The following is a 20171-nucleotide window of genomic DNA, read 5'->3' on the forward strand; positions in this document are numbered from 1 at the left end:
GCAGACTTGTGGGCAGAGAGGGACAGTCGCACAGGTCACGGGGAGAGTGCAGGACGCGAAGCCGCGACGTACGGCCGCAGGAGAGACATGGAGAGTGTGGAGCGGTTTGTGCGTGGTCGCGGCATATAGAAATATTTCGGAGTGCCGACTTGTGCAGTTGTGAGATTTCCGTGGCTTCTACAGTGAAGATGTAGTATGCATTTAGAAGTGAATATCTTGTGAGCTATGTTGCTGTTCATGACTAATTACTTGCAGTAGGGATGTATTGTTTCCCTGTTATTCAAGTTATATATTATTTAATTGCTCGACCATCCACACCAATAAGTGTTTTGTAGAAATATACCACTTTCTCAAAAGTACTTCTACTATCGTACTTATCATTTAAAGTCGTTAAGATGGTAGCTGCAGATTATATTTAATTGCAATCTTTCATTTATAAATTACTATGTTGCTTTAAAAATTCGCAATTGCCGAGTGATAGGAACCTTCGACCATTCAATTCATGTGTGTATTCAATTGTATACTGTAGACGTAGCAGTATTTAGCTTGTAATGCGGCATCTACGTATCGCAGGCCCTAGACAACGAAACCAGCCAAAACTTTTAATATTTCTCCACTCAGTCTGAGAGTACGTAGTTGAGGGCCACACCACCATCATCACATCATTTTATTTTCCTTGAAAGCGTGCAAATGAAACACAATTAAACTTTTTTACGAGTTGTAAGTTGCATCGTAGGCAACAGAAACATGGGAAATATATTTTTATGAATCTACTGCTCCTCCACTCTAGCCCAGCACCTGCTACCAAGTCAAGTGTGTTTTGTTCCTGAAGATTGGGCCCAATGAGAGACAGTGGCTAACGACAGCCCTCTTATGCATCTACCTCCAGCCACTCGAGCACTCCTGTCACAAACTGTGGCACAGTGCTAGTGAAGCACCAGTGGCTTGGATGTATGCAGAAGTCCCACCCCTGACATAAACTCCTCAGTCTAAAAATCCGAAATGGGGATGTTGTTTTTTGTCAATACATCTCAAATTTCTCATGCAAAATGTAGTGCCTTCCTCGTATATGATTTGTTTTGGGAGATAGAAGAAATCCGACCATACACGCATTTACCCATCACTAAAGTATCGTTACTAGTTGCAAAAATCCTGTGCAACACTATAATGTAGGCTGTGTGTCCTCTAAGTATTCTCTTATCAGGTAGAAAAATTTCTGCCACGTCTTACATCCTAGGAATAGAATATTAAACGCATTTTTGGCTCATGATGGAGTGCTAAGAGCGTGCTCTATTTCCATCACAGAATGCCGTCTCACATTGAACTCTGTTAAAGTAAACAAATGTCTCATCACATATGAAGTCCCTCAATGCGACGGCACAAAGATGTAATTATCAGGTTTATACTACATATCACTTTATAAATTCGATGATATAACAGATTTCATGACAAAGATCATCTCTCCCTGTGTAGTTAAAAGATCTTGCCACAAGAAAAGGGCCGGCCGAAGTGGCCGTGCGGTTCTAGGCGCTGCAGTCTGGAACCGCGAGACCACTACGGTCGCAGGTTCGAATCCTGCCTCGGACATGGATGTGTGTGTTGACCTTAGGTTAGTTAGGTTTAACTAGTTCTAAGTTCTTGGGGACTAATAACCTCAGAAGTTGAGTTCCATAGTGCTCAGAGCCATTTGAACCATTTTTTGAACAAGAAAAGGCTCCTGATTACCTTTGAGACTCTTGAATCATACCTGAGGTACTCTCACCCTTGCTCCCATCCACCTGGCAGCACATTGTTAATATCAATTTGATAGCCTTGTTAGTTAAAGTGATCATGAGGGTCCCTTTGAATGGTGAGTAATTTATTTTCCTGCAGTCTGATTACATTGGCGAGGTAAAGGTTACAGATGCCTCTGTGACAACTTTGTAGGCTTCCCACAGGCTAGGTAGTCACTTCCTGTGATGCCAACATGTGTGGTAACCATTGACAGATAGCTGAAGGTATCCAATGCTGACTGTCTCTTGCTTGCCTTTTGTGCTGTTGGAAGTAAGTCACTTAGAATTTGGGCATACATCTCCTGAGATAATCCTGTCCACGTATGGTGGGGGTGTAGGATGTTTTATTCTCTTCTACTCCCTCAAGATGCCTCCACCACCAGACTGCCTGGGAACAACTGCCACCATGTCGCAAACCTCTGCCTGCATGTCAGGGCTGTGCCACTCCTGTCTAAAAATCTGCCACTCGCCATTCCACATAGCTGTTAATGATTCCAGACTCGCAAAAGTTATCCTACGCTTCAAAGAACTATTAGGCTCTTAAATGTCACAAGGGTAAATATCGGGATAAATATCAGGATGTTGAAAAATATGCTTCCCTCATTCCTCCTGTAAACCGAAACATTCTGAGATGTGTTTTTGAAACTCCACAGAATGACTGCTGCAATGAGCAATAACAAAATACCTGTCTACTGGTCACCACATCCCTAACATGTGGGAGATGGGGGAGGGGAGAGGGAATGGGAGAGGCCAACAGCACCCTCTGGTGGTGCTGTTGTGATATAGATCAGCTGGTCTATGAACTTCAAGGTAAATTCACAAAATCTGATATTCCCAAGTATAAACTTGCCCGAATTTCCCACCATTTTTCAATTTCTCGCCAAAATTTCAATTTCCCGCCATTTTCAGCAGGTAGGGAAGGGTCCCACCTGGCGGCTGATGAAAACCCATGGTGTCATCTGGGGATGGGGGTTATTAATTAATTAATACAACATCAATTTGATGTAAAGTGGTGTATAACTATAGGTTAATGACCTGTCAGTGCAAAGAGAACAAGCTGATGTGGGTGGCAACCTGCACGAACAAAATGTGGTGCTGCTTTCTTTGTCCCACCACTGATAAGGAGGGTGAAATAGGGGATGAAAGGTTTCGAAAACATGTTGCTATTAAGGCAATTTTGGAGATAAGAGTTCGAAAATTATTCCGTTTCTCATTCAGAAATAATATGTGTTTCAGAGTTTTTGGAAATTCAAGCATGAAGTGACTAATATAGTGAGTAAATGTTTTAAGTAAATCATTATTAAAGAACTACTAAAGCGTTTTTAAAGCTATATCTTCGAGAAGTGGTTTTCTCTGCTAGAAATAAAAACTACATGTTTCACTATTTCACTATTTTAGGAAATTCAGTCTTTCATGTGGCGAAAGAGAGGATGAACATTTTTAAGAAAATATTTCGTTACATAAAATCTTTTAAAGCTTTGTATATGAAAATTGGTATTTCACTTCTCGGTTAGATATAAGCAAATATTAATTATTAGAGCACGGAAGTTTCTATGGAAATATGACAACAAGAACGCAAATGGCACGTTTAACAAAAACTTTGGACTTCATCTGTCAAATCGCTTTTTCGTCTGAACTACTTTCAGAAAAGAAAAGTTCAGAAGCTGTTGCAATTTATGAACAATATAAAAATTCCATTACAGAGAAACAAAAGAAAAGAAAATCTGTTGGGCCATACAGTCTAAGCATGTGAAGCAGCGTCCGCTATGATAGTTCCTTATGATTTCAGAGTGTTCTTGCCAAAACGAAACGCTGTGTTACAGCACGTACAGCTGACGTCGAAATAAATGTCTTTAGCTCTGCGGTAGAGGATGCTGAAAAAGCAGAGAAGTTAGAATTTGCATATGACGTAACTGACTCACCCCGTTGTAGCGAAGTTTACCCATAGTTTGGTCATCGTTCTTGCTATCTGCATATCCTTATCAGGTCTCTCACCACTTACGGGAGAGTAACTGTTGTTCGAAAACAAGTAGAACAAATCATCTGTATGACAAACACCTGTAAAATACGTATTATGTTAAGCAAACATATAAATATCTGTAAAGAAATATGAGTTTCCATTCGTACACCAAAACTGTTCTGTATATGTTATCTATGCAGCCAACATAAAATAGTACACCTAAGTTCATAACACTTTGTTTTATATCAGCCTCTGCATGTCATGAACGTTGTTTTACGTTCAGACAGTTCACTTTTATGAATGTAAGATGTTTCATCTCATAAATGTAAGAGCTTGAGTACAAAGCAGAAAAACGTCAATATTCTGAGACTTATTTTACACTATTCGTTATTTCATTACAGAAGAAGAGAATTTTTAACGTAATCTTACCTAGATCTTCATCTTCACCTCCGAGTTTTTTCGACATACTATATTTCCCTTTGTACGACAGTAAATAGTAGTACATAGGTACTGTGTCCTTGTGCTTCCTAACCATTTCATCTGTGTTCCAGTTAACTAAACCATCAGAGTATAGCTGCAAGAGAATAATGGAAAAGTAACAACAGATTATTCCTTGTGCAGCTTATGGCGCATTGTAGGGCAAGTTACACAACTGCCGTAGTGATTTTTAAACAATGTAATCGCGCCAGCTGCACACAAATGCTTTTAATTACCAAAACTGGTTTCGACCCCCAAGTGCTATTGTCGAGATAGCACACAGACAACGACAGCAACTAAAAAAAAAATGGTTCAAATGGCTCTGAGCACTATGGGACTTAACATCTATGGTCCTCAGTCCCCTAGAACTTAGAACTACTTAAACCTAACTAACCTAAGGACATCACACACATCCATGCCCGAGGCAGGATTCGAACCTGCGACCGTAGCAACTAAGAGAAAAATAAAGGTGCAGCTGGTGTTTTTAATTTAATTGCAAATCTTAGTAAAGTAAAATTTCTGTTTTCTTTTTCATTTACCAGCCTTTTATTGAGATATTACAGGCAAATGTTATAGTAGCACTTTCTGAACCTGTTCATGCAACAAATGGGTTTCAGGATTAAGACTGCTCACTAATTTTTGTGAGAGACGAAATAGGCTGGATTGTTGCCAGTCCATCCAGGCAGAGAGATGGTGGATCTCCTTTTACTTTTAGATGTGAATACAAATAGTTTATTATTGGAAGATAAGCAGCAATTATGAATAATGTAAAATAGAAACACCACGTATTTCATAGAGATAAAGGTATAATCTATGAGCTCAGAATACCACTGAAATCATGTGTTAAGTCAAAAAGTAATGTCATTTTTATACGTTGAACTATTGCTGATGACAATTTTAAATAAAATTAAAAAATTATAGGTTTTTCCACAAATTTTCATCTGTTACCATTAGCCAATGAAGAAGAATTCCAAGGGGCTGTGGTAAAGTAACCTATCAGTTCTTACAGGGTGACAGTTATTGAACTATACGAAAAAATATAAATTAGTTACAAACTACGGCGTACACACACTTTATTCAACATGTAAAGTCACTATAGGTATTCGGGTTTATTGGCGACGATGTGGCGCAGGTGAACAGCGAAATTCTGCATGACCCGCTGAAGTGTCAGACGATCGATGCTATCGATGACCTTCTGAATGACTGTTTCCAGCTCAGCAATGGTTTTGGGGTTATTATTGTACACGTTATCTTTAATACAGCCACACAAAAAGGAGTCGCATGTGTTCAGATCCAGAGAATATGGCGGCCAAACGAGGCCCACGACAAAGGCTTCTTGGTATCCCAGAGCCAGAATGCGATTCCCAAAGTGCTCCTCCAGGTCATCAAATATTGTCCTGCTTCGATGGGATGGAGGTCCGTCTTGCATGACCCACATCTTGACGAAATCAGAGCCACTTTAGATAACGGGAATGAAGTCATCTTCCAGAATCTTCACCGTGCTTTCAAAGAATATCTACCCGATTATCTCGTGACTGGATGTTGCACACCACACAGTCACCCACTGAGGACGAGGAGACTTCTCGATCGGAAAAATTGGAAATCTGTAGTATGGTCTTTAGGGGACCAAACTGCTGAAGTCATCGGTCCCTAAGCTTACGCACTAATCTACCTTGAACTAAGTTACGCTAAGGACAACACACACACCCATGCCAGAGGGAGGACTCGAACCTCCGACGGGGGAAGACGGGCGGACTGTGACAAGACGCCTGAGACCGCTCGGCTACCCGCGAGGCCTCTCGATCACGAAATGCGGATACTCAGTCCGCCAAAGGCCCCAATTTTGCTTATTGACGAACCCATCAGAATGAAAGTGGTTTTTGCCGCTAAACCAGACCATAATACACATACTAATTCCCATCATGCCCCGCGGCCAACCGTGCAGTTTGAACGTCCTAATGCAAATGGTTCAGAAGTTTTGATAATTTTATTTCGTTCAGTTCAATAACTGTCTCCCTCTAAGTATCAAGTGAACGAACAACAAATGAATGTAACAAAGCAACAAAGAGTTAAACTAGTCTGCATGGGTTATAATGTGAGCCGGGTTACAATAGGGAGGGAATATAATCACAGAACAGTATTGTTGCACCACAAAGTGGTGTACTTGGAGCGTCTGGGAAACATTAACATTTCACAATGGGCCACTTTAGCGGGAAGACCAGAACGTTACTACATCTTGGGCTACTTGCTGATAACAACCAGAATTGCTCTACGACGCCAAAATGGTTACTTCAAGTTGTCGCCAAGAAAGGCGACCAGAGATGTAAAAATATAAACACAGAAGAAATACAATGTCACTGTAGCTTTCATGGCCCCATTGCTTCACATTAGAGCCATGGACTCATTGTGACCTATGTTACAAGAACCGGTGCAGTAGCAAAAGAAGCACACCCAAAGCCAGGATAAATACGACTAATTTTTAGTCAATGTCGCAGACTGCTCGCCTCGAGTAGGGACCTCAATCGGTCCGTGAGTCAATAGAAATGAAACTTAAAACACCTGCAGCCGTCTACTTTGCATTTAATTTATCTATTCGACCAGTTTCGGTCTTCCATTACACCATCATGAGGCACATTGACCTACGCAAATTGGGAGGAATCCAATCTCGCCTGCAGTAATATCAGGAGCCAGTATTAAATAAATGATGCCTGTAGATCTCTGGTTTACATGACCTGTCATTTTGTCCATAAACCGACTGTCAGGACGACGTTACAGCTGCATTTGTCCTGATAGTCGACGGCTGGTGAAAGAAGTGACAGTGTCTTGTAAGCCAGAGATCTATGGACACCTGTTATTTAATGCTGGCTCCTCTTACGACTGCAAACGAGATTGGATTCCTCCCAATCTACGTTGCACAGGCGGCCTGAAGATGGTGTAATGGAACACAGAATACTGCTGGATTAATAAATTAAATGCCCGAGAGACGGCTGCGGTGTTTTAAATTTTATTTCATACTGAACAACGGAAGTCCCTGTAACCATATGCTTAAAGGATGGACATACAAAAACACGAGTCAGCACGTCTACGCGTAAGAGAATCTACGAGTCTAAATGGATCAGCCAATCACCCTCTTCAGTCTCTGACGGTGCTAGATGTGGCACTACCGGGGCCAAAGCCTGATGGAGTGAACTACGCGCTCTCCAACAGGTAGGCCTGCCTATCCCATCTGCTGCCGCCTTCCACCCCTGTCAGTCTGCGGTTCCTTTCCCAGAATATACAGCCAGTCGTCCGCCACTGCCCACGTGGGCAAGCTTCTTGCTGCCAGCGTCTGCTCTGGGCAGACTCTGCTGTTCGGAGCTGCCACTTCGGCACGGGATCGCTAGTGGGAGACGTCGGCTTTCCTCGCTCGGCACTCTTAGCGACTTCTACTCGTCACAGGTGGCACTGTGTACTTTTCATGCTACTTTAGCCGCTATGACCACATGCCGAGTGCTCAAGGCGGTGTCTTCTTTAATAGGGTATTCCCTGTTTATGTCCTGTGGGCACTGGTATCCTGGGGCAGTGACACCTCAGATGTACTTTGCGTAATAAATCAATGAAATTCCAATGCTGTTACTCTGAAGTCTCAACGGGCATCTAACAGGCTCCCACTCACTATTCCGCCTCAACCCATGGCTTTGGTGGTGGTATTCTGACATCAGTTCTTCAGTCTACCAAGTTCTGCCACCCACCACAGCAGCAAATTAATTGGCCGCTAAGTACATTCAGTTGTTAAACTTTCAGATTAAAACAAAAGTATGGCTTTTCTGTGCTAATGAACAGCTGAAGATAATGGTTTACCCCGACTGCATCAATGAATTAAGTTTCACAAAATGAAAGAGGGCGTTATACAGGTATTCTGGTTGCAGTGTGGACATCTCCATGAAATAGTGTGAATGTAAATTTAAATCGTTCATAGCGAGCTCTTACAGAATCTAGAGGTATGATATTAAATAGTAACATACATTCACTTTTGTCTACAAAAAATTATAATATTTTCTAACGTGAAATAAATGAGCAGAAGGAGGTTGATTGAGACACTAGCACAAATGTGTAAGTTGAGGCGATAAAAGATATGACATGGATGGAATTAGACTATGCTAAGTGAAGTGTTGGCAGAAGAGCCAACACCGTGTTGCTAGAGGAGGCCGAAATGCACGCTTTTAAGCTCACGCAGGCTGGCGTGAGGTCTGGAACATTACAAGGAAATGATAACTTAGAAAAACGGACGCAGTTGCTGTAATACTTAACTTTAATCCATAATTGTAGAACATCGCTCTTGACGGTACATTAATAATTTCCATCTCAATATAAACTGGTAATGGCGCCTTGCTAGGTCGTAGCAAATGACATAGCTGAAGGCTATGCTAACTATCGTCTCGGCAAATGAGAGCGTATTTGTCAGTGAACCTTTCCTAGCAAAGTCGGCTGTACAACTGGGGCGAGTGCTAGGACGTCTCTCTAGACCTGCCGTGTGGTGGCGCTCGGTCTGCAATCACTGACAGTGGCGACACGCGGGCTCGACGTATACCAACGGACCGCGGCCGATTTAAAGGCTACCACCTAGCAAGTGTAGTGTCTGGCGGTGACACAACACTAAGGATCAGACAGGAATTTCAAAGCTCACCCGTGTGCACTCAGTATTGGGGCCGCTTGCATACGTCGATAGCAGCTATTCATGGCAGATGTTTTTGACCAGTTGCTGGGTAACCGAAGGATGCTTTGTCGCCAGGGCCAGGGAGGTGACGTAAGCAGCAGTATAAAAACGTTCGCAGGATACGTTGGGAGCCTTGCTGGTCGGCGAAACTGTGTGTAGCTCGGGGTCCGATGTTGCTGCAGAAGTGTTGAGATCCCTGTGGGCTGCGCGTGAAATCGGGAGCCTGGCTTGGGATGTGTGTTGTTGGCACCAAGACGCTGCTGGAATTCAGTCAGCCACTCAACCATCTGGAGGAAGCAAACCTGGCGTTGGAATCCACCTCCTATTAGGATTATGGATATTGTGGTTAGCGCCCATTTCCAGCTACGGACAGCAAGGCATCATGGTTATCTTTCTAGTTCGCAATTGACTTTTCCAGTGGGTGACCAGGGATACTTTGTGGTGTGAATACGCTTTTTGTTTCTGTACCGGACTATCTCTAGCCGTTTTGTGCACATTTCGCGACATTTGCCGAATATGGGCTACTCAGTAAATTTACTATTGAAAATTTAGGTATTCTATTATCACAGTGTTGAGTGTCGTTGCTAGAAATGTCTGTACCAGCTAGGCCTTTATATTATCTAGGGAGCTGAAGTAGGGAATCATGGATTTTCCGGACTGAATTCGTTACTGCGTTCGTGCACTGGATGATTTTCAATACAATAAGAAAATCTCGTTATAATGTGGACATGAACATTGTGGAAGGTGAGTGTGAGTGGCAAGTGGATGTTGATCGTTCCTTCGGAGCAAATCACAAAGAAGCCACTGTTGTACCTTTACTAGGAATCGTCAGTAAAGAGCCGAAACGAAGTGGAATGAAGACAATAGATTCGAGCGAACCGTGGTTCAATTTATAGGCCGGCCATCCACTTTGAAGTTATATGGTTTCCTTACATCGCTCAAGACGAATCCGTGGACGACGCACACAGCTTTCTCTGTTCAAAATCTGAAGCCAATGCGTAGTATACACCACTCGAGGCTCGCTTCTGGACTCAAATGCAACGTCAGCACTTCCACTCCGGTAGCATTGCCTCCCTTGTAAACCATAAGAGTTTTAAAATATTAGTTTTTTCGCAGAGATATGACACTGATATGAACAGAATCACTGAACCGAACTGAAGAATTTCTCTCGCGCTAATTCTTGCGCTGGCATACCGTTATAGAGAACAAGAGAGACGCTTCTTCTACATCTACATCTACATGGATACTCTGCAAATTACATTTAAGTGCCTGGCAGAGGATTCGTCGAACCACCTTCACAATTCTCTGTTATTCCAATCTCGTATGGCGCGGAAAGAATGAACACCTATATCTTTCTGTACGCGCTCTGATTTCCCTTATTTTATCGTGGTGATCGTTCCTCCCTATGCAGGTCGGACTCAACAAAATATTTTCGCATTCAGAGGAGAAAGTTTGTGATTGAAATTTTGTGAGAAGATTCCGTCTCAACGAAAAACGCCTTTCTTTTAACGATTTCCAGGCCAGATCCTTATCATTTCTGTGACACTCTCTCTGTGATTCTCTCTCTCACGATAATACAAAACGTGCTGCCTTTCTTTGAACTTTTTCGATGTACTCCGTCAGTCCTATCTGGTAAGGATCCCACGCCGTGCAGCCGTATTCTAAAAGAGGACAGACAAGCATAGTGTAGTCTCCTTAGTAGGTCTGTTACATTTTCTAAGTGTCCTGCCAAAAAACCGCAGCCTTTGGTTAGCCTTCCCCAAAACGTTTTCCATGTGTTCTTTCCAATTTAAGTTGTTCATAATTGTAATACCTGGGTATTTTTTGAATTTACGGCTTTTAGATTAGACTGATTTATCGTGTAACCGAAGTTTAACGAGTTCCTTTTAGTACTCATGAGGATGACCTCACACGTTTCGTTATTTAGGGTCAACTGCCACTTTTCGCACCATTCAGATATCTTCTCTAAATCGTTTTGCCGTTTGTTTTGGTCTTCTGATACTTTATTAGTCGATAAACGACAGCGTCACCTGCAAACAACCGAAGACGGCTGCTCAGATTGTCTCCCAAATCGTTTACATAGATAAGGAACAGCAAAGGGCCTATAACACTACCTTTGGGAACGCCTGAAATCGCTTCTGTTTTACTCGATGACTTTCCGTCCGTTACTGCGAACTGCACAGGACATCGCACAGGACAGGAAATCGCATATCCAGTCACTTAACTGAGACGATATTCTATAAGCACGCAATTTTACTACGAGCCACTTGTGTGCTACAGTGTCAAAAGCCTTCCGGAAATCCAGAAATACGGAATCGATCTGAAATACCTTGTCAATAGCACTCAGCACTTCATGTGAATAAAGAGCTAGTTGTGTTTCACAGGAACGATGTTTTCTAAACCCATGTTGACTGTGTGTCAATAGAGAGTTTTCTTCGAAGTAATTCATAATGTTCGAACACAATATACGTTCTAAAATCCTGCTACATATCGACGTTAACGATATGGGCCTGTAATTTAGTGGATTACTCATACTACCTTTCTTGAATATTGGTGTCACCTGTGCACCTTTCCAGTCTTTGGGTACGGATCTTTCGTCGACCAAACGGTTGTATGTTATTGTTTAGTATGGAGACAATGCATCAGCATACTCCGAAAGGAACCTAATTGGTATACAGTCGGGACCAGAAGACTTGCTTTTATTAAGTGATTTAAGTTGCTTCACTATTCCGAGGATATTTACTTCTACGTTACTCATGTTGGCAACTGTTCTTGATTCGAATTCTGGAGTATTTACTTCGTCTTCTTTTGTGAAGGCATTTCGGAAGACTGTGTTTTGTAACTCTGCTTTGGCAGCACTGTCTTCGATAGCATCTCCATTGCTATCGCGCAGAGAAGGCATTGATTGTTTCTTGCCGCTAACATACTTCACATACGACTAGAATCTCTTTGGATTTTCTGCCAGGTTTCGAGACAACGTTTCGTTGTGGAAACTGTTATAAACATCTCGCATTGAAATCCGCGCTAAATTTCGAGCTTCTGTAAAAGATCGCCAATCTTGGGAATTTTTCGTCTGTTTAAATTTGGCATGTTTGTTTCGTTGTTTCTGCAACAGTGTTCTAACCCGTTTTGTGTACCAAGGAGGATCAGCTCCGTTGTTTTTTAATTTATTTGGTATAAGTCTCTCAATTGCTGCCGATACTATTTCTTTGAATGTAAGCCACATTTGGTCTACACTTACATTATTTATTTGGAATGTGTGGAGATTATCTCTTCGGAAGGCGTCAAGTGAATGACCTCTACCCATACTAACTCACAGGCAGTATCTACTTCAATTTCGCGACAAGTTAAACTACTTCTCCAACCATGTTTAGCCTATCCTTTCGGAACACCGTTAGGTTCTTCGCAAAAATTTCGGCTGAACTTATATCCGGCTTTGGCCAGGTTTCAGTGCCTATAAAGATTTGAGCATCAGTGCTTTCTATTAGAGCTTGGAGCTCTGGTACTTTCCCAACACAACTATGACAATTTACAACTGTTGTACCAGTGGTTCCTGTATCTACGTTCTTCTTGTCTTCAGCATGCTCCCTTTGTGACTGAAGCCCTTCTTGTGTTTTCCCGAGACCCTCTAACCTAAAAAACCGCCCAGTCCACGCCACACAGCCCCTGCTACCCGTGTAGCCGCCTCCTGCGTACAGTGGACGCCTGAAATGTTCAGCGGAACCCGAAACCCAACCTCCCTTTTGCGCAAGTCGAGGAATCTGCACCCTACACGGTCGCAGAACCGTCTGAGCCTCTGATTCAGACTCTCCACTCGCCTCTGTACCAGAGGTGCGCAGTCGATCCTGTCGACTACACTGCAAATGGTCAGCTCTGCTTTCATCTTGCAAGCAAGACTGGCAGCCTTTACCACTTCTGTTAGCCGCTCGAAACCAGAGAGAATTTCTTCTGATCTAAAGAGACACACGTAGTTGGTACCGACGTGAGCAACCACCTGTAGCTGGATGCACCCTGTGCTCTTCATGGCATCCGGGAGGACCCTTTCCACATCTGGAATGATTCCACCCTGTATGCACACGGAGTGCACATTGGTTTTCTTACCCTTCTTGTCAGCCAACTCCCTAAGGGGCGCAATAACGCGCTTAACGTTGGAGCTCCCAACTACCAATAATCCCACCCTCTGCGATTGCCCGGATCTTGCAGGTAAGACAGCACCTGGAACCTGTTTGTCAGACAAACCGGGGAGGCCTTACATACGGCCGCCTGGAAAGTCTCTCGACCACAGGTGAGAGGTCAGCCTCTCTTAAATATGGGGCAGATAGAACTACACGTTTCTTGTCGAGTGCGAGTTATCCAGTTACTCTTCCAGGACAGGAAGCGCAAGAAGCTTGCGAAATGTAGCATCACTATTTGCCAAGTAAACAGAGGTAAAACTTTCGGGTTACGTGGAGTAAACCGAAACAGGTGATGGCGTTATAATCCGTGATTTGCTCTCCACCGAGAAAACCTTTACATTTCTATTCCACACATGACGTGCGCCTGAGTAATTTAACATGACATTCCTAACTCGCCGCTTTTGTTTTTACGCTTTGACGGACATTCAGCATCTGTAACAATTACCTTTAGGCTGGTAACTCCAGTCTTGTATAGGTTTAGGAAGAACCAGTAATTTACTCTTATACGACATCATGAGTGAATAAAATCCTCTCAGTTTTCAACTAGCGCCAATGGAGTTATAATTACAAAGGACGACAAAGCATTTCAAAAAAGAAAATCGCAGATTCTCTCCGATCCGCCAGCCTTGTTTTCTGTCGTAGGCCAACGATATTTTCTTAATGTGGCCCCACGGTAGCATATGAAGGGGAGTCAAATGAAACCATTAAAACTGTAAATGAAAATTGACATTTTGCGCCATTGTTCTGTAAACTGGCAGTACTGTTACCAATAACGTAAGGAATGCCCTACAGGCGGCGGCATATTACAGAAAAGTGAAAAGCTACCACAGTACCAGTTCAAAATGGCCACCCCGTTTGCAAGATGCACCAAGGAAAAACATCTCTCTGTCAAACGTTTTTCAATAGTGAAGGTATGAAACCTGCCGCAGTTTCTTTTCTTTTGCTTCTTTTTAAATATGTTCGTTTCGGAACGTGCCCACACAGACATCTCAACAAAGGAAATGTTGTATTACAATTTTTGTTTTGGCAATTCGTGGTAGGCATTACTCGAAGTCGTATCCTGGTATAAGTTACACAGCGTTAAAAAGGACTAACTTGACATAAAACAATATTTATAATTAGAGTATGTTAAAACTGGTGCACAGGAAAAAAATTCTGCAGCAGTTGAAACTACTGTGATGGAAAATCGCCTTCTGACAGTGACTGAAGCAGCCGCAAATCTGAAGATCAGTCATGGCTCAGGACATCACATGAAATGGTTAAGTTTCGCAAAGGGAATGCAAGATGGGCGTCAGAGCAGATCACTTCAGAACTGAAAATTTGAGACGTTTGCCGTATGTGAAGAAGTTTTGCGGCTCTTTGAAATAGGTGATCTCACCGAGTGATTACCATATGTTTGGACCACTCAAAGAGGAAATAGGGGGAAAGAAAATATGTACCGATGAAGGGGCGCAGCAGGCAGTAACGAATTGGTACGCGCACGACCATTTTTTTTTTTCCGGAAGAATCTGTGCACTCACTACGCACTGGAGGAAGTATGTCGAACGTCAAGAAGACTATGTCGAAAAGTGACCCACTTTGGTTCCACTTTTGTTCAATAAAAAAAATTAAAAAAATATTTTAGTTTTCATTTGACTCCCCCTCATTGCCTTTTAACTGTTTATGGAGAATATGAATTGCGGTATTTGTCCCCACTACAAATTTACTCTTGAGATGGAGGGCAGTGGAATGCTACCTCCCTTGAACGAACTAACTGAGTGGAAAGTAGATCTGTTGATTCGTTTGGTGCACAGGAAGCCTCCCCAGACCGATACATACTTGAATGCAAATACTTTTCATTATACCTTCCAGAAGACAAGTTACACAGACAGAACTATGATGGCTTCCAATGAGGACCATATTCAGTCTGAAGCCGAGAATTTTACAGTTTAACATCTACATATTGCCAGCACATTAAGATGTTATAAGAGGAAGTGGAAATTAACATGGTAGCAGTTTACCTACCATACTGTGGCGCCACGATTGGCAAAACTGGACGCTTTCTCCACAGACGGGACTTGATACAGGGTTATGATTTGCACCAATAAAAACGACACAAGGCTTAGAGTGCCAAGTGAATACTGTATTTTCTGTGTATGTGGTAGTATTCACGGTGTCGACGAAAGCCGTGGAACAAGGTGCCTCAGGTATGCTCAATAATGATTATGTCTGGAGGTTTGGTGGCGAGCAGAAGTGTTTAAACTCAGAAGAGTGTTCCTAGAGCATCTCTGTAGCAATTATGGACTTGTGGGGTGTCGCATCGTCCTGCTGGACTTGCCAAGTCCGTCGGAAGGCACAACGGACATGAATGGATGAAGGTGATCAGACAGGATGCTTACGTACGTGTCACATGTCAGAGTCGTATCTAGACGTATCAGGAGTCCCGTATACTCCAACTGCACACGCCCTATACCACTACAGAGCTTCTGCCAGCTTGAGGAGTCCCCTACTGATATCCAATTTCCAAGGATTCATGAGGTTTTCTCCATACCTGTAAACGTCCATCCGCTCGACACAATTTCAGACAAGACTCATCCGACCAGGCAACATGTTTCCAGTCATCAACAGCCCAGTTTCGGGGTTTACGGGCCCAGGCGAGGCGTAAAGCTTTGTGTCGCGCAGTCACCAACTGTACACGGGTGGGCCTTCGGCTCCGAAAGCCTATATCGATAATGTTTCGTTGTATGGTTCGCACGCTGACACTTGTTCGATGGCCCAGCATTGAAATCTGCAGCAATCTGGGGAAGGGTTGCACTTCTGTCACGTTGAAGGATTCTCTTAAGTCGTCGTTGATCCCGTTCTTGCAGGATCTTTTTCCGCTCGCAGCGATTTCGGAGATTTGATGTTTTACCGGACTGCTAATATTCACGGTACACTCGTGAAATGATCGTAAGGGAAAATCCTCACTTCGTATCTACCTCGGAGACCCTGTGTTCCATCGCTCGTGCGCCGACTCAAACATCACGTTGAAACTCACTAAAATCTTGATAATCTGCCATTGTAGCAGCAGTAACCGATCTAATAACGGCATCTGGATAGTCATCTTGATGTAAGGGATGACACAAAATTTTTCATTGTTGCAAACAGCGATGCAAACAGCACACGAGGCGGCGAGCCTGTTTGTAAGGAAATTCACGCTCTCCGAAGCCTTGTGATCTTACGTAATGCATGATCGCAAACACTGTTTCGTCTGCCAAGAGGAACGTCGACAGTATCACAAGTCGGGACTGGCATGGCAAAGATTCGCAAAGTATTCGCAAAGTTATTTGAGATAATGGAAATCAATGTGATCTCTCATTCTGAATCCTCACCTGCTTCTCCTAGAAGTACCGGATGATCAAAAAGTCAGTATAAATGTGAAAACTGAATAAATCACGGAATAATGTAGACAGAGAGGTACAAATTGACACACATGCTTGGAATGACATGGGGTTTTATTAGAACCAAAAAAATACAAAAGTTCAAAAAATGTCCGACAGATAGCACTTCATCTGATCAGAATAGCAATAATTAGCATAACAAAATAAGACAAAGCAAAGATGTTGTTCTTCACAGGAAATGCTCAATATGTCCACCATAATTCCTCAACAATAGCTGTAGTCGAGGAATAATGTTGTGAACAGCACTGTAAAGCACGTCCGGAGTTATGGTGAGGCACTGGCGTCGGATGTTGTCTTTCAGCATCCCTAGAGATGTCGGTCGATCACGATACACTTGCGACTTCACGTAACCCCAAAGCCAATAATCGCACGGACTGAGGTCTGGGGACCTGGGAGGCCAAGCATGACGAAAGTGGCGGCTGAGCACACGATCATCACCAAACGACGCGCGCAAGAGATCTTTCACGGGTCTAGCAATAAGGGGTGGAGAACCATCCTGCATAAACATCGTACGTTCCAGCAGGTGTTTATCAGCCAGGCTGGGGATGTACCTCTCACCCGTCACAGTAGCAGTTACAAACCCAGAATCACGCATTTCACCGAAGAAAAAAGGTCCGATTACGGTAGATGTGGTCAATCCAACCCATACCGTAACTTTCTCGTCGTGCATTGGAGTTTCCACGACAGTTCTAGGATTTTCGGTAGCCCACATTCTGCAGTTGTGGGCGTTGACAGACCCTCGGAGCGTGAAATGAGCTTCGTCGGTCCACAACACGTTACTCAACCAATCGCTATCTTCCGCCATCCTTTGCAACGCCCACACCGTAAATGCGCTCCGCTTCACTAAATCGCCAGGTAACAGTTCATGATGCCGATGGATTTTGTACGGATAGCATCGGAGGGTACGCCTAAGTGCCAACCAAACAGTAGTGTATGGAATGCCGGTGCGACGTGCGACTGCACGAGCGCTGACTTCCCCGTGCATAGACGAACCCGCTACAGTCTCCATTTCTTCCTGAACTGTCTCAGCAGCATTACGCCTTGTGCCCGGTCGGCCACTACGGGGTCTATCGTCCAAACAACCCGTGGCTTTGAACTTCGAAATCATTCTAGCCACAGCTGCATTTGTCAGCGGAACTTTACCCGTTCGAATCCCCTTCCTATGGCGAGAGGATCGTAACGCTGAACTAGCACATTCCCCATTCTGATAATACAGCTTCACTAAAAGCGCCTTTTTAGGTAACGTCAACATGGTGCGACTGCTGCCGCATCTGATTCTCTCTCTCATTACAGCGCCTTTTATACACGATTGTCATGCGCAGTCACTGACGTTTTGCTGTCCAGCGCCATCTGTCGGACATTTTGTGCACTTTATTTTTTTTTTTTGTTCTAATAAAACACCATGTCATTCCAAGCATGTGTGTCAATTTTTACCTCTCTACCTACATTATTCCGTGGTTTATTAAGTTTTCAAATTTATATTGACTTTTTCATCATCCGGTACGTACAAAAACCTCAGACGGTAGCCCAAGAATCGCAAAGATGGGAGCGCAGTCTAAAATTTAACTGAATCAAATGAACTCTGCTCAAGTAAACAAGCAGCAATAAGCTCTGTCTCTCACAGATCACAGTCTTCCGGACGTAGGACCGAGCGAGGTGGCCCAGTGATTAGCACCCTGGACTCGCATTCGGGAGTATGACGGTTCAAATCCGTGGATGAGCATCCTTATTTAGGTTCTCCGTGATTTCCCTAAATCGCTTCAGGCAAATTCCAGGATGGTTCCTTTGAAAGGGCATGGCCGATTTCCTTCCCCATCCTCCCCTGCCGGCCGGGGTGGCTGAGCGGTTCTAGGCGCTACAGCCTGGATCCGCGCGACCGCAACGATCGCAGGTTCGAATCCTGCCTCGGGCATGGATGTGTGTGATGTCCTTAGGTTAGTTAGGTTTAAGTAGTTCTAAGTTCTGGGGGACCGATGATCTCAGAAGTTAAGTCCCATAGGGCTCAGAGCCATTTGAACCATTTAATCGTGTTCTACATAAAGTATGGGAATAGAGAATATCGTGACGAGAAAGCCAAAGCAATGAGGAGTTATTAGATTAGGTGACAAAAGTGACAACCTACAAAACAGAAAGTTTTGCATTTGCAGATGATCTAGCTATTTTTTCAGACTCAATGGAAACAGGCACTAGACAAACAACATTGCTTATAGGACAAGTTGAAAAACCAGCTCTACAAATTCTCTATGGGAAAACCAAATTTAGAACATGAGTAATAAAAACTAAATACGGATGAATTGAGAGAACTGACAAAGTCAAGCATGTAGGACAAATAATTGAACATGACAATTCGGAGACTGAAGCCTTTGAAGCAAGAGTTACGAAAATGAAGACATCATTCCATGTCACCAACGGCGTATATAATAAGAAATCAATAACTATTAACGCTGAAGTCACACTCTGCTGTACAGTAATTCGGCGGGAAACACTTTATGCAACAGATGTCCAACTATGAAAAAGATGGTAATGATGGAAGTACTGGAAATCACAGAAAAAAATACTAAGGGAAATTTTGGAACCTGTTAAAGTTACCTGTTAAAGATACAATACAGAAGACGCCGTAACAATGAACTTCATACATATGTTGAAATAATTACAGACATAATTAGGAAAAGGAAAGAGCCCTACGCACACATCCGAGGCATGAATCGCAAAAGATTGACAAATGTGTTGTTCACATAACTGGCTAATGTGGCAAATTAAAAATGGACAACACCTGGTGCAAGCAGTAGCAGATCCAGAGGGGAGAGGGGGCTAAGGGGTTCAAGCTGCACCCATCCCCCGCCCTCCAAAAGCATAGCGATCCATCCCTGACATATCTCAAATTAAACGTGACATTGATCATAGAATGAAGGCTTTCACGGCAGGTAGTGTCATCACTTAACACTTGCGGGCCGAGATGCCGTGGTCCATACATAAGACTCTCCCCTGGCGTTTCGCCTTCGACTGAGGAAGGCATCCTCCTAGGACAATCGGCGAATTGCAACCAGAGCACGAGTGAGCGCCGTATATATAAGCCATGGAAAGAGCGCTGCTGTTAATCATGTGAAGTCGGCTGTGCTATGATCTCTGATATTGCCAACTTTCTCAATTGAAGGCAATCGATTGTCACGCTGTTGCTGCAATGTTAACATCCACATCTTATCCAGCTTAATGCCTTCATCTTTTCTATTAAAATTACTGTAGTGTTTCCCAGTCTCAATGGCCTCTCTGTACGTTCGTGCATAATAATGCGACGTCTTTCAAATGGTTCAAAGGGCTGTGAGCACTCTGATACTTAACATCTGTGGTCATCAGTCCCCTAGAACTTAGAACTACTTAAACCTAACTAACCTAAGGACATCACACACATCCATGCCCGAAGAAGGATTCGAACCTGCGACCGTAGCGGTCACGCGGTTCCAGACTGAAGCGCCTAGAACTGCACGGCCACACCGGCCGGTGCGACGTATTTGCTATGACGGTCGACTCACTAAACTTTATTTCATGATCACCTTCCTGAAACACATGTTCCGCTACAGCCAATTTATCAATATGTCCGAGGCGGCAGTTCCTTTTACGTTCACCCAGAAGGGTGTTGACACTTCTTTTTGTTGTGCCTATATAGACCTTTCC

At 43.4% G+C, this 20171-nt stretch overlaps 1 protein-coding gene across 1 annotated transcript in view; it reads right to left on the bottom strand.

Annotated features, from left to right (window-relative positions):
- The window catches only part of LOC124787608 (venom carboxylesterase-6-like), a 152074-nt gene that overhangs the window by 10781 nt on the left and 121122 nt on the right, over positions 1–20171 (bottom strand). Inside the window, exons 8-9 of the mRNA XM_047254359.1 lie at positions 4162–4306; positions 3695–3830 (exon numbers count right to left, since the gene is read on the bottom strand). Of these exons, the coding sequence (XP_047110315.1) occupies positions 3695–3830; positions 4162–4306 (281 nt within the window). The remainder of the gene's footprint in view (positions 1–3694; positions 3831–4161; positions 4307–20171) is intronic.

The sequence above is a fragment of the Schistocerca piceifrons genome, chromosome 3 (assembly GCF_021461385.2).
Source record: "Schistocerca piceifrons isolate TAMUIC-IGC-003096 chromosome 3, iqSchPice1.1, whole genome shotgun sequence".
Taxonomy (NCBI): domain Eukaryota; kingdom Metazoa; phylum Arthropoda; class Insecta; order Orthoptera; family Acrididae; genus Schistocerca; species Schistocerca piceifrons.